The following is a 15,096-nucleotide window of genomic DNA, read 5'->3' on the forward strand; positions in this document are numbered from 1 at the left end:
TTCCCCTCCCCCATTTCTGAATAAGGGTCTAGGCCCAAAACGTCAGCCTTCCTGCTCCTCTGATGCTGCTGGGCCTGCTGTGTTCATCCAGCTCTACACCTTGTTATCTCATGATAGAAGCTATGTGTTGGACTGACAGTGACATCCTTTAAGGGATAACAGCACAGGACTTACCTCAAATTGGAAGAGTAATTGGATTCGACAGACACTGTAATTGGACATCTTGCTATTGACAATGTTAGTACAATTTTCAGTCGGGTAACCTGGTTTCAACTTCTCCTCAGAACATTGTTGTTTTTGTTTCATTGCATGATGCTGACTTACCTTAATATGTACATTTTAAAGGATCTTACAATAGTAGAGAGATTTTAATAAGTGTTCTACATCAGACAAAGCAGAGAAAACCAATCCTTTGTTTCTATTGCAGTTAGCTTATCTTGGAAGGGGTTGCAATTGACCTCAGTACCTTGGACTTGGTCAGGAAGGAGGGGAGATGGAAAACAGAGGAAATCAGTACCATATTTATTGTTTTACAGTCACACCTTGCAGGAATGAGATATGACTGTGGACTTTATTGGCAATGTCCTCTTAGGCTGAATAGCTTGTGGACATGGTCCAGGCCCTGTCCAGGTGAGGAATGAGTGGTTCAATGGAGAGCTGTCAGTAATACAGTTAAGCCAGATTGATTGAGAGCATTCAGGTGATGACAGCAGAACATGGGAAGTAGAAAGTTATGGACACAAGAGTTTTGGGGATATAGGGAAATCCAGCTAATGATCAGCCACAGTCTTACTGAATGGCAGAGCAAACTTAAGGGTTATATAACTGCTCCTACTTCTTCCGTTGTCAATGTAAGAAACACTGCAGAATGAACTGCAATGACAATTTTTCTAGCTGTGTAGAAATTTGAAATCTGTAAGAGAAATAGTCAATAAAAAAACGCATTGACTGCAAGACACCACTTACAGTGACTAAAACTAAAATCCATTTTTATTTCTATGACTTTATCTGGCAAAAGAACCAGAGAAGAGGTGTTCTTGTTATTTTTTAAAAAATCTGGCATGCACTGCTTTAGAAGGCAGAGGATGCAGTTACAATCAAAAATTCAATAATAATTTGGATAAATGGTTGCAAAGGAAAATGTTGCAAGGCTATCGGGAGAAAGTATGGGGGGGTTGATGAATTAGATGCCTCTTTCAAAGGGTTGGCACAGGCCTGAAGGGCTGATTGCCTCCTTCTGTTCTGTAAAGCTGTATGATTGGGTGAATTCTCTTGTGACAGAAGACATTTATAAATCTGGATTAGTTATGTGGTTCTAACAAGATGTCAGCACTTTACTGGTCTCAAATCCAGCCTCTGCAATAATGCTTTGGAACATTACATTGGAATAGGAAAAGGGAAAATGGAACAGCAGATCGTATTTTCTTCAACTTTCTTCATTCATTCAAAAATAAAGTTACAAATTGATTTTAACTTTTAATTTTGTTGCAGCCAATAGGCTGTCCAGCATCAAAGGCATGAGCTGCGCACTCCACTCTACTGTAATTCATACCAATATTACTTCAGTTATGTTTGTTTTAAGTGACTCTCAACCTGGTACAAGGTGACTTGACTTCCAGTGTTACATTTGGAGAGGGACAGACTATGAACCACACCCATCGGCTCATTAAAGGGAAGGAGTCTGATTAAGACGTGGGTGTGAGTCTTATTGAAGTAGCTTTTCATCCTGATTTATATTATCAGTTGTTCTGAAATTAAATAATGCAGTATGATAAGAGAACATAAAACAGAAACTTTGAATAAGGAAATGATATACAACCATTGGAAAATGCCTTCACAATAATGTCAGTCCACACACAATTAAGAAAAAAGTCTCACCTTTGCATGTGACGCCTTGTGTTGTGGAAGTGAAAATTATTTGTTAACAGGTGGAAGTGACCAGTGGGTAGCAGTGACCAGTGGGCAGTAGTGACCAGTGGGCAGCAGTGACCAGTGGGCAGTAGTGACCAGCAGATGCCAGTGACCAGTGGGCAGCAATGACCAGCAGGCAGCAATGACCAGCAGATAGCAGTGACCAGTGGGCAGTAGTGACCAGCAGATGCCAGTGACCAGTGAGCAGCAATGACCAGCAGATAGCAGTGACCAGTGGGCAGTAGTGACCAGTGGATTGCAGTGACCAGTGGGCAGTATTCACCAGCAGGCAGCAGTGACCAGCAGATATCAGTGACCTGTAGGGGCAGTGGCCAGCAGCTGAAGTTCACATAAAGAGTCAGCAATTTCAGGGGGAAAGACAACGAAGTGCCTCATTTCTGCAGAATGGGACCAATTAAAATTGCAATGTTTGGAATCCTTGAATATTTGTTGGCCTATGGTTCCTTGTGTGTGCAAAGCTTTCCCTCATATCTCAAGACCCAGTAGGAATAGGCAATAACAATACTGACTTTGGTAAGATTTACAACAGCACTTGTGGTGTTTGGGCAGGTAAAATCATTTGATACCTTGTCACCTGACAATTACGATGGTATCCATCACCAAGGGGGATGGGACTCTGATCCCAACCAAAGTAACATCAGCTCAAAACACAATTCATCTTGTTTGATTAGACAAGAAAAAATACGGCATTTAGTTTGTGGTATGAGCTGACTGTGTTTTTGAGATCAAAACCAATCACAGAGCATCCACTGGGAATGGTGCATCAGGTGAAGAGTTTCTCTATAGTCTTGTAACAAATTGACAGCGGGCACTTTTTAAACCATACAAAAGTATGCCTACTACTCAAATGATAATGGACACGCTCACCACCACCCCACCAAGACCTTAAAGTGTTTCAGGTGTCAGCTGTGGCTCAGCTGCTAATGCTCGCACCTCCAAATCAGAAAGGTTCAAGAACCCCATCATAGATTTGACCGTCAGTCGAAGCTGACTTTTCAAATGTGCCATCTTTCAGATGAGATGTTGAACTGAATCTGTGTCTGCCCTCTCAGGTAAATGCATAGAATTATTTGGGGAAAGAGCCAGGGTGTCTTCTTATCCCAGGCAACATTTATCACCTCAGCAGGTCAGTTATCCCATTGCTGTTTTGGTTGCATTTCTTGGTTGCTTTGTCCCCTACATCCTGAGATCATGAAAAACACTAACTATAAATAAATGATCTAGTCATTATCACATACAGTTTGTGGAACCTTGTGGTGTGTGAGTTGGCTCCTGCATTTCCTACATTACAACAGTGAGTCCACTTCAAATGTACTACATTGGTTTGAAACTACTTTTGCATGTCTGATGGTTGTGAAGTGCAAGTCTTTCTTCTTTTAATGTTCTTCACACCAACTGCCATGCTTAGATATTTACATGCTCTGAAATCAGCTGTCAGTAGGTTCTGGAATGTACCAGAACTGGGGAAATAAGCTGCTTCTAAATCTTCACAATAGGCTTAGACTCACATTCTGATACTCTTCATGATAAGTTTCCAATCAACACTCAATACCTGAGTCCACACTTGAAGAATGGTCACTTGGTGAAGCATTTGGAACAGAAATAGGCTATTCAGCCCATCTATCCTACCTTGCCATTCAATACAATCATGTAATCAAACACTTCAATGCCTTTCACCCATCCTATCCCTATAAACCTGTCACATCATTGATAGATTTCTGATTACCAATCTCTGCCTGAAACATACTTAAAGACTGAGTTCTCTGTGGTAGAGGATTCCAAAGGTTTTAGTCCTGCGTTTTGTAAATTGTTTCATTGCTTCTTTTCCCTTGTTCCAGCGTTCACCATTTCCATCCATGCTGCTCCTTGATATCTACCGTATTGCTCTTGAACTGTCCACAGAGGAGCCCAGGACAAATAAAAGTTCTTAATTTTACCTCTAACCTCCCAATTACTGTGCAAGTTGCACATTTTCTGTATTTGTATGGACCTTATATTTCTGTATTCCTAGCTTGATATCTCTTTGATTTATAGTTACAACAGCAATGACAATCCTCCATTATTGTCTTTATTGTGAGAGGATTTGAGTGCAGAAGTAGGGAAGACTTACTTCAATGGTATAGGGGCTTAGTTAGACCACAACTGGAGTACTGTGTGCACTTTTGATCTCCTTATCTCAAGAAAGATACTATTGCTGTAGAGGGAGTACAAGATTGGTTCACCAGATTGTTCTTGCAAAGGTGCGACTGTCTTAGAGAGATTGGGCCAACTGGGCTTGTATTCTCTAGAGTCTCAAAGAATGAGAGGTGATCTCATTGAAACTTACAATATACTTAAAGGGACAGAATAGGGTAGATGCAAGTAAGATGGTTCCCCTGGTTGGGGAATCTAGAACCGGGGACATCATCCAAAAGTAAAGGGGATGCCACTTATGTCTGAAATGGAGAGAAATTATTTCAAAGGTTATGACAAAACAGGAACTTTCACTAAAAATCCTCGATATCAGCAAAGCATCTCCAGCTAAGATTCAATGGAAAAGACCGTAAGAAATAAGAACAGGAGTAGGCCATTCAGCCCCTTGAGCCTGCTCTGCCATTCAATAGGATGAAGGCCAATCCAACATTACTCACATCCGCTTTCCTGCCCTTTCCCCATAACCCATGATCCCCGACTGACCAAGAATCTATCTATCTCAACCTTAAGTATATACAGGGACTCTGTCCCCACTCTCTGTGGCAAGGCGTTCCAAAGATTTACAACCTTCTGAGAAAAAAACTTTCTTAGATCGGACACCTGAATTATACTTTGCACTTTCTTCCATAATGCACTCTGTATAGTTCTCAGAGGCAGGTTTATCAGAGAATGGGAGGAGGAAGGGGTGGTTTGGCTCATGTATTTATTTCCTTTTGTTATTCTTGAACCTCTTTTGTATGTGGGGGATTTACTTCATGGGTGGTCCAGCCTGATGTTTATTCAATGTCCCATGCTTGAGTCATGCAAGATGAACAATCAGCCCTCAATCTAATGAAAGCCGTGCATTGAGAAAATGGGACATTCCCACAGCAGTTCCTGGATTCCTCATGGATTATTCTCCCTTTTAACTTGCAGACGTTATATATATTGAGCAGGCACCTTGCCCTGAATAATGAACAATGCCCAATGAATCACCTACACAGAAGCTGCATGCAGAGCCCTTTAATCTTACTGGGCACCGTCAGCTCAGTTCTGAAACTGGGCACCGCATCTGTTAAACAAATGCCTGCTTGCTCTTAACCTTTTCATTATCCAAACTCTACCTCAGTGCTATGGACTAGCTTTGCAGAGGGAGAAGTTAGATCCTGCCAAAAAAAGATAACTTCCCACCACTTCCCCACCCCCACAATCATCACCACCCCCACCTTCAGATTGAAATAGAAAGAGCTAACAAGAAACTGCTCCATTCTTCGTGGCTTCGCTTTACCAATTAGCTCTCTCCACACATGATAGTGATCTATGCCTCCAAAAATTATTGTAAATCTTGAGTAACAAGAGTCTGATCTTTTGATGCAGCATTCCTTCTTATACAGTGCCCCTTGGGTTTGAGAATAACATATTCATCGCAAATAGTAACTCAGTGGGAACAAAATTGGTAGTGAGTTCTTTACTGACTGTGCACTTTAAACAAGAGGGGCCAGGATCCACGAGTGAATTCTTTCTACAATATCGTTTGCTTTGCAAATAAAAGATATATTTTTATAGTAACTAAATGGGACAATCTAACTTACTCTGCACCCAGCTATACTTTGGTGTTGCAAGTAGAATCAGAACATACAGCCCTGCAACCTAGCAACAATCTGGAGACAACAGCTGTGGGCAAGGGGATTATTGTGCAGTGTTGACAGGACAGCTCCAAAAAAAATCATGCTGTTGAGATGTCAGCATTCGTTTTAAATTACCACCGACACAATAAATGGCCATTCCATAAATCCAGAGACCCTATATAACTCCTGTCTAAGGACATGTCTCTGAGAGTACCTCAGAGCGAGCTCTGTGTCAGAAAGCGCTGCTTTCTGAGTGATACAGGACAGGCATTAACACCAAAAAAAAAACACATTTGAGATTGTTGTGGTCTATTGACCACAGAACAAGGTGACGTCATGCCTCGGTCTATATCAAAAAGAAAAAAAAAGCTTGCATTGATGTAGCGCCTTTGGATGTCCTAAAGAACTTTGTACCCAATGAAGTGCTTTAAAAATGTTATCATTGTCAAAAGGTAGGAAACGTGGCAGCCAATATGAACATAGCAAGAGGCCATAAACTGCAATGTGATAATGACCAGATTATCTGTTTTAATGATGCATTGTTGAGGGATAAATATTAGCCAGGGTATTGGAGGAGTAGTCCCCAGCAAATTTTTGGAAGGTGCTGTGGGTTCTTTGCAGCCCCTGGAGAAGACAGACAGGACATCCATAAATACCAGACAGAATTCCCACAAATGGCAGTGGATGCTAGGTCTGTTGTTAATTGTAAATCTGTAGTAGATCAATTTTGGTTAAACAAAGGTGTTAAGGAATATGACTCAGAGTTAGGTCTATGGAGTTTGGCCACAGATCAGCCATGACCTCAGTGAATGGCAAAACAGGCCGGAGGGCCTAAATGGCCTACTCCTGTTCCAATTTTCAAGTTTAAACCTTCATCCAGGACAGCACACTAACTGTTAAGGAGAGCCGGCCTACATTCTGAGTTGAGTTCTCAATAATGGAACATGAACATAAAACCGTCTGATTCAGAGGTGAGAGTCCTGACATAGAGCCACGGCTGACACCTGTCATTGAGGTCACTCAATGCTTCACACAGCCTGTCTTCAAGCTACCAGTTAACAAGATTATTATAAGAAATAGGTTAAGCTAACCTTTCAGAGGGTACGTTACTCGACATATTCTCTGCATTAACGGGATGAAAGCTGGAAAACAAATATCCAGAGAATTCCAGAGCCTTTTTTTAGGAGGTTGGCCTTGATTTTGTCAACAAGCCACATTCCAGTACATTTATACACATACACACACAGGCACAATTGTTACAGTGCAAAAAGGGGCCATTTGACCCACACACATTATTTTCAAACTTTCTAAAACACATAACATGATTCACAAGGGAACTGTTTATGTCAGTCGAGACTTCGCTGTTTACTCAGAATCAATCAGTCACTTTAATCTGCAAACGGAACGCAGAGTGTGAGATGGGAACTGTTTCTTTCCAACTGGACCACCTCTCAATCCAATTATCAGTCGGTTCTCAGAGAGTTCATTCAGCATTAGCAGGAACTGCCTCTTGATCACTGATTCACAGTGAAAACGGCCCAGCCCAAATCGGGAGCCATCCAGTTATAATATGCATATTTGTCAGCGTGAAATATATCTCTGTGAGCAAGTCTAGCTTGGCAACATATCAGCAGGCAAAAATTATCAGCATTATTTCATCCACATGTGCTGTAATAGCCACCTCTTATTACTGTTATAAGTTGTTGCTCAATGTCTCTGTGCTTCCTAAAGAAGTCCACAATAATATTACAGGGCAGCCACACTGCAATAACTCATCTCCTTTGAATTATACTTTTAAGTCAATTCTATTGTTGGGCTACATTTGGAAAAGAAAAAGGGAGATTTTTATGCAATGCGAAACAAGATCTTGAAATTGACAGTAAAAACTTACAATGAAAAAGTTTATTGACTGAAATAACAAGACTGGCACTCTGAGTTACTACAGAGGATTTATTGTGCCTCTTTTTACTCTGCAGTAATGGCAATTTGGTGACTGGGCAAATTAAGTTACAGCCTGCTGCCTGCAATGTCTATTCTTTTCAACTGTGATGTGTGAAACTAATTCTCACTTGTAGAAATACTAGTTCCGGTGATAAGGGCAAATGATAAATACAGAATGGGATAGTGGAACTAAGTTCTTTCAAAGAGCCACCAGAAAGCCTGGGTGGCATGGTGGTTCAGTTAGCACTGCTGCCTCACAGCACCAGGGACCTAGGTTCAATTCTAGCCTCAGATGACCGTGTGGAGTTTGTACATTCTCCCCCTCTGCATGGGTTTCCTCAGACAATCCATAAAGGCGCAGGCTACGTGGATTAGACATGGGAAATGCAGGGTTATGACATATGGGTGGGGGTGCTCTTTGGAGGGTTGGTGTAGACTGAATGACCTGTTTCCACACTTCTAGGGTATTCTATGAAACCCAATGGGTCTACCAACATGATTCTACATTTACATGCCCCTGCTGCTGGGGAAAGTGACTGAAGGAGGTGTTTCCAGTTTATGAAAGCTACTTGGCAATGAAAAAAGAACTGATAAGATTACAGTGAAATTGATGGGGTTTAGGCAGGTTAGATATTACCCCTTTCCACGGCCATTAAACCATCTTCTTGCTCCCTGTTTCAATAGAGTTATATTGTTCACTAATGACTGCAGAATAACTAGCAGTGCTCATAAGAATGAGCAAACATTCAACCAGTTTGATCTACTGGGACCTCTCCTTTCCAAGGATGAGTAACGGAGGGTGGTTCACATGCAAAAATCTTTCAGACGGCAGGGAGGGTGGATAAGGTTGATTTTTTTAAAATGCCATCCTCGGTTTGATTGAACAGAGGCAGAGCGCACAAAAACAGAGAGGTTACAGTGAATGTTTATAAAACAGTATTCAACCCTCAGCTACAGTGAAATGCAGAAATTATTTACTACAGTGCGATAGGGATAAGGATCTTCTGTTAGATGGGGATGGTAGAGAAGCTGCATCTGCCATCCCTTAAACAGAGACTGAGGTTTAATAGAAGTTACAATCCAGAAAGGTTTTGATAGGGTAAACAGGGATAAACTTTTCACCAGCAAGAGTGTTGATAACCAAATGTGCCAGGTTTAAAGAAATGCAGGACCAAGCAGAGGGAAGATCAATAGATATGTTAAAATGCAGTAACTGGTTATGATGTGAAACACACTGCATAAAAGGGTAGGGAAAGCAGGTTCAACGATAATTTTCAACCAGGATTTGGATGGGTTTTGGAAAAGGAAGAACATAGCAGGAGAAAGAGTAAGGGGAGTGGAACTAATTAGCTAAAACTTTCACAGGGCCAGCACAGTCAACGGCCACTTTCTGTGCCATAACTTTCCTCTGCTTCCTGCAAACTTCGACTTTGAGACAGGTTCTGAGTTTTTAAAGGAACTAAAGCCATCAAATCTCAGCTACACAAAATTAGCTCACCACCTCCCCTCCCCATCGCCCGATACGGAGACCGCGCCACCTGCTGCCCAATAAATGAATGACAAGCATATCTCGCAGGCGGAGCTGAGTGGGAGCTGCTGCTGTGTTTCTTGGCTGCAGGACACAGCGGGACAACCTGCTGGATGCTTGCAGGAATTTGATCAAGATCAGTAACACACAGCCACTTCTATTAATCCCGCCGATTTAAAACTGGCCACTTCTTCCCGGAACAGTGTGATAGATGCAGATTTAAAATACAGTCGGAATGTTTGATTTTTTTCTAAATAACCTGGAATGTATTGAAGACGATGCATTCTCATTAACAGTTAATAACGATAATAAAGGCTTTGCAAGATTGCATAGGTCCAAGAAGCCCCTTTGCGTGTAAGAAACCCGGAAAGATATAAATTGCTTCCCGAAACATCTACTTAATACCAGGCAAGCAAGTGCAAATACAAACGCCATCTAGGCTTTGTGAGAAACAGTTAATGTTATATAAAAGCTGGTTACGATGTGTAAACCCTTCAGCTGTACCGGGCACAGAATGAAATAGGCGCTTGTGGTGTAGTGCTAGTGTTCCTACCACTGGGCTAGGAGGCCTGGGTTCAAATCCTACCCGCTCCAGAGGTATGTAATTATATCTCTGAACAGGTTACTTAGAAAATATCTAAAATACGCTCTAGCATGTTGGAGAAATAATTTGGTGCAGAAGTGCAAACACTCGGTAGTATGTGAATATGCACTGGTCTTTGGGTTGTGTGACAGTTTTTCACTGACACCACATCAAAGATCTCACGGATTGTACTTTTTTTTTTAAACAGTCCCAGACTCTGATTATTCACAGGAACGGAGCAGAAACAGTTACACCCAGGAACGGGAGCATTAACCCAGCTTCACTTCCTACAGCGTAGGTGATTGAGGAATGATCTGATTGAGATGGTTTAAAATGTTGAAATGCGCAAATATGGAAAAAGTATCTTTGCTGTTCCATTCATCTCTTTGTCACTTCTGGATTCAACAATTCCAACACACTCCTGGGCTGGTCTCCCACATTCCATCCTCCCTAAATTTGAGATTATCCATAGCTCTGGTGCCTGTGTCTCAAGTCAGACTGAATCCGAGTAACCCATTACTGCTGTGTGTGCTAATCTACATTGGCTCCCAATGAGGCTACAAGTTCTTTTATCATCCTTTTCAAATCTCCCCATGACCTGTCCATCCCACTTATTGGGGCGGCATGGTGGCTCAGTGCCAGGGGCCTGGGTTTGATTCTAGCCTCAGGCAACTTCTGTTTGGAGTTTGCGCATTCTTCTCATGTCTGTGTGGGTTTCCTCTGGGTGCTCCAGTTTCATCCCACAGTCCAAAGATCTGCAGGTTAGGTGGACTGGCCATGCTAAATTGTCCATAGTGTCCATGGATGTGCAGTGAAGGTGGTTTAGCAGGGGTACAGGGTGGGTGTTAGAGGGATGCAGAGGGATGCTCTTCAGAGGGGCAATGTGGATTTGGTGGGCTGAATAGCCTGTTTCTACACCATAGGGATTCTACGATTCTATCTCTGCCATCTCCAACCCACAGAATCCTATGAAATATCTGTTCTAATTATGGTCGAGTGAACACCCCCGCTCCAATTTTAATCTCTCTGCCATCAATGGTGCCTTCAGTTGTCTAGGCCCCAAGGTCTCTCTTGCCTTCTTCTTCCCTAGAACCTACTTCTTTCAGTTACCTGTGACAATATTTCCTTTGAGGCTTAGTTTGACATCTTGTCTGATAACATTCCTGTGGAATTACTTGTGGGTGTTGTGTTGCTTTAAAAACGCGTTACATAAGTTGCCGTTGTTGGTGGGTGAATTCATGAACAGGGGAGCGAGAGGTGATGAATTCAAAATTAGAGCTAGACCACTCAGGATCAAAATCAGAAAGCAACTTTTCACAAAAGGGGCAAAACAAATTTGGAACTTTCTTTCCCATAATGCTGGATGCAGGGATGCAGTGGAGTCTGGGATAGTTTTATTGTGTTAGGCCCAGAGACCGTGGAACAAAGTTGAGAAAACAGATTTGAGATATAAATCAACTATGATCTAATTAAATAGTGGGACAGGCTCAAGGGACTGAATGTTCCTAACTTACAATGTTACCATGATCATCAACATGCAGACACTTGGCCCCAGATCGGTGTTTAAAACTCCAGCTCTACTACAATCTTATTGAATATTGTGGGAGTTCTCTATTCCAGAGTTATGTTGACAATATTTATGACTATGTACCCATCACTCTGAGAATTAACAGTGTGTGATAGTCACTTTTATCGTCTGCTGTTTAATAAACACTGACTGTTTAAGAGCTATCAATGTGTGTGATATTCTCAGGTGTTTATAGCTTTAGATCTGTGCATCATCCATGTTTCAAATGGACAGAAGACCCTGCAAGCTTCATCTAAAATACTCTGCAGTGGTATTTAAATCCGCAGCAACTGAATTCTGTTAGGATTACAAATCCCCAAATTAACACAGCTGCCCCCTTTGGTAATTCTTAAATGTTACAGTTGTATAAAGATTCTTGCATGTGTCTGAGATCCTCAAATCAGCTGTGGGTAAAAACATCAAATATTGCGTAAAAGCCCAAGTGTGATTTAACCAGCAGTGTGCAAAAATCCTGTCTGTGTGTAACAGCTCATCTATGTTTAAAAGCCTCAGCTGAGAGTGTAAAAGGCCCAGCTGTGTAAAAGCCCCAGCTCTAAGTGTAAAAGCCCCAGCTGTCAGTGTAGAAGCCCAGATGCATGTAAAAGCCCAGCAGAGAGTAAAAGCCCCAGCATTTATTAAAAGCCCCAGCTGTGAGTGTAAAAGCCTCAGATGTATTTAAAAGCCCCATGTGTATTTAAAAGCCCCAGCTGTGAGTGTACAGAGCCCATGCTGTCAGGTTGAGGTACTCACGCTGGCACTGCCCCCAGGGTCTACGATTCCATCCCCAGCAGCAGTCTGTCCGAAGACCATAGCGACACATGCCTCCCCGAATAGACCGATGCTTGCGGACCCTGAACAGGAAACAAACCTACTGAGTTTGATGAAAGATACAAAAAGAAGCTATTTACAATGGCAGGAGGGTCAGGAAAAAGAGAGCACATATTTAAGATAATAGTCAAAGAACCAAAATGGGATGGGGAAAAGAGAGATAAGGATACAACTAAACCTCTTGTTAAAAATGGAAAAGTATTTATGTAGCCATGGAACAAGGTCAGGGAATTGGTTATGGAACTGAGGTGGGTAGATGAAGTTTGGAGATTAGTTCCAACGTCATTAAGCCGTGGAATAACCTGGAGGTACTGAATGGCTACCGCTGTTTCTATGAACAGGATGACTTAGTGAGATCTCTCAAGCATGGGGGCCAAATGGACTTCCTCTAAGCTGTGATGTATAGTGTACTATGATGTTCAGTTCAGGGACCAAATTTTTTTTGTTTGTCTTGTTGACTGACATGGGAGGGGTGGGGTGGAGATGAGGGGAGAGCAAATGTTGCCAAGACCTTCGGGATGACAGAGTTTGTTGGAGCATGAGGGGGCTGGGGTTTGGAGTTGAGGATGGTGTTGGGGTTGTGGGGTGTGAGGAACTTTGGTGGGTGAGAGAAAATTGGAGGTCAAGGCGTTAGGAACTGAGGGTGTGGGAGTGGCAGTTGAGGGGTGAGAGGGGGAATTGGGAGTGATAGTTGAAGCTGTGAGGAGGTTAAGGAGTGAGGTGTCTTGGAAATTTGGGGTGGGAGTTCAGGGGGAAAAGTGATGCAAGGTGAGAGTTGGGTGATATTGCTGTTTGGGAAGTGTAAGGGGGTAGGAGTTGTGGGGTTTGAGGTGGTGGGTGTTGAGGCTGAGAGAGGGAATTGGGTTGGGAAACGTGGGTGTGGTAGATGAGGGGTTGGGTGGGGGTGAGATCTGGGGGCGAGAATGGATGGGTGTTGGAGGTGTGAGACAGGGTGGGCGTTGGAGGGCGTGACGGGGTGGGATTGGGATCGTGTAAGGAGGTGGGGGTTGGGGATGTGTGGGGGATGGAAATGTGTGAGGAGGGCTTGGGAGTTGGAGAGGCGGAGGGGGTTGGGAGTTGGAGAGGCGGAGGGGGTGGGGAGTTGGAGAGGCGGAGGGGGTGGGGAGTTTATGGGATTTGGGATGTATGAGAGGTTATGAGAAATAGGGTGAGACTTGTGGGTATAGGGGCAGTTGTGCGCTGTGATTGGGAGGTTCAGGGTGAGAGGGGTGTTGATGGTGGTTCAGGTTTGAGAGAGGGTCTTTTTGACACTTGCTGCAGTCAGCGCGGCCACCAGGCGAGCGGGACCCAGAGTGAGCCGCTCGCCCTGTCGCAGACTCACACAGTGCAAGCCCCAACATGAGACAAACGGGTGCCTGTGTGTCTGACAACCTTTAATCGCTGCAATCTCACATTCGGCACACGCTTACTCTCCACAAACAGGGGCTCTGTGTAATTGATGCACTTTGATTATTTTTGTTACAAAAAATGCTTTGAAATAAAAGTAAACGCCATGGGAACATTGTTGCAAACATTCCAGTGTCAACCCCAGCAGGTGTTACATTGCAGGAAGCGATGTATAATTTCACATAATTTGGATAGAACATACACAAAGGAGAGTAACTATTTCAATAAAATAACACACGTATAATAGATAATTGAGCTGGCTGGGATTTTTGCTGTTATTTTATTCCCGCTGTATTACAGGGAGGGAGTTTTCTCTCTCCCTCTCACACACACACACACTCACTCACTTACCTGTGTCTGTTGCTCTGTTCCTCTGTGAGGGACACACATACTGTGGAGACCGCCAACAGTTGCAATACTAAACCCCTCATGGTGTCTCCTTCTCTTCTCCCTTAGCGGCAACAGCGCCTTTCCTGATCCCCGGGGATGAAGCCCCCGGTGCCGGCGTGGGCTCTGTGCTAGAATAGGTCGATTTCCACCTTTCCCACCGCCTTCCAAATATCCCCAGGCCGACCTCTCCTCTTCCTGGGGAAAGGTGCTTGGATCGAGCCCCAGTCTGTGGAAGAGCCAGTAACCGCTCGGAGGTCCAGTTCCTCGGGCTGTCTGTGTTTTGTCAGAAATTCCGCAGTGGGGCTGTTATCCTCCCTCCCTCTCTCTCCCTCCCTCTCTCTATTCCCTTCTCTCTCTCTCTCTCCTCACTCTGGGCTGTGGGAGGAGTTACTTTCCTGCTGTCAAGTGCGTGGGGAGTTTCAGGAACAGAGTGGGAGAGGTCGATTCTGCTCGGGTTGGCTTCTGGACTCTGTGCTGGAAACGGGAGAGTTTGCAAGAGAAAGACCCCTAACCCCGAGCCTCCCCCTGAAACAAGCTTCCCCACCCTCTCTCTCCGTCCCCACCTCCCCCCATCCCCCTCCTAACCCGCGGACCCCCACAGCGACCGTCAGTCGGTGCCAGCCTCCACCATCATCCCGACGGGTGGGAATTGAGAGAAAGTTTACAAGAAAGAAACAGCAAGCGCGAGGATAAGAGAATACGAGGGGCAAAAAAGATAACGAGAGAGGGACGAGGAAATTGAGAGAGAGAGAAAAAAATTAACAGTGGGCTATATGAAGACATAGAGAAGTTGAGAGAGACAGAGAAATTGAATGGGTGACAGAAATTAAGGAGGACAATACATTGAGAAGAGAGGATGAAATACACAGGGAAAACAAGAGATGGGAGAAAGAGGGGCGTAGCAAGAGGTTAAGAGTAAGAAAGAAGTAAACAAGGCAAGGACTGAAATTGTGTTCGAGAAAAAGAAAAGATGAATAAGAGGAATAGTTGGAGTGAAGATGCAATCCGTTGGGGACAGATGAAACGTTTTATGCACACTTTGTGAGTTTGAGTGGTGACTGGTTTAGAGCGAGCCTAGAGTGAGAGTCAATAGGAAAAGAGGTGAAGCTGGTCCAGATGA

General features: G+C 43.5%; 1 protein-coding gene across 2 annotated transcripts in view; it reads right to left on the reverse strand.

The window, feature by feature from the left end:
• The window catches only part of npnta (nephronectin a), a 72,791-nt gene extending 58,361 nt beyond the window's left edge, over positions 1-14,430 (reverse strand). The window contains exons 1-3 of one of the 2 annotated variants that reach the window (XM_048598651.1): positions 13,938-14,430; positions 12,102-12,202; positions 6,824-6,874 (exon numbers count right to left, since the gene is read on the reverse strand). In XM_048598651.1, coding sequence (XP_048454608.1) covers positions 6,824-6,874; positions 12,102-12,202; positions 13,938-14,017 — 232 coding nt within the window. In that variant the 5' untranslated portion in view covers positions 14,018-14,430. The remainder of the gene's footprint in view (positions 1-6,823; positions 6,875-12,101; positions 12,203-13,937) is intronic. The other variant, XM_048598656.1, reaches the window with a different exon arrangement.
• Positions 14,431-15,096: the final 666 nt, after the last annotated feature.

The sequence above is a fragment of the Rhincodon typus genome, chromosome 1 (assembly GCF_021869965.1).
Source record: "Rhincodon typus isolate 14 chromosome 1, sRhiTyp1.1, whole genome shotgun sequence".
NCBI classification, from domain to species: Eukaryota; Metazoa; Chordata; class Chondrichthyes; order Orectolobiformes; family Rhincodontidae; genus Rhincodon; species Rhincodon typus.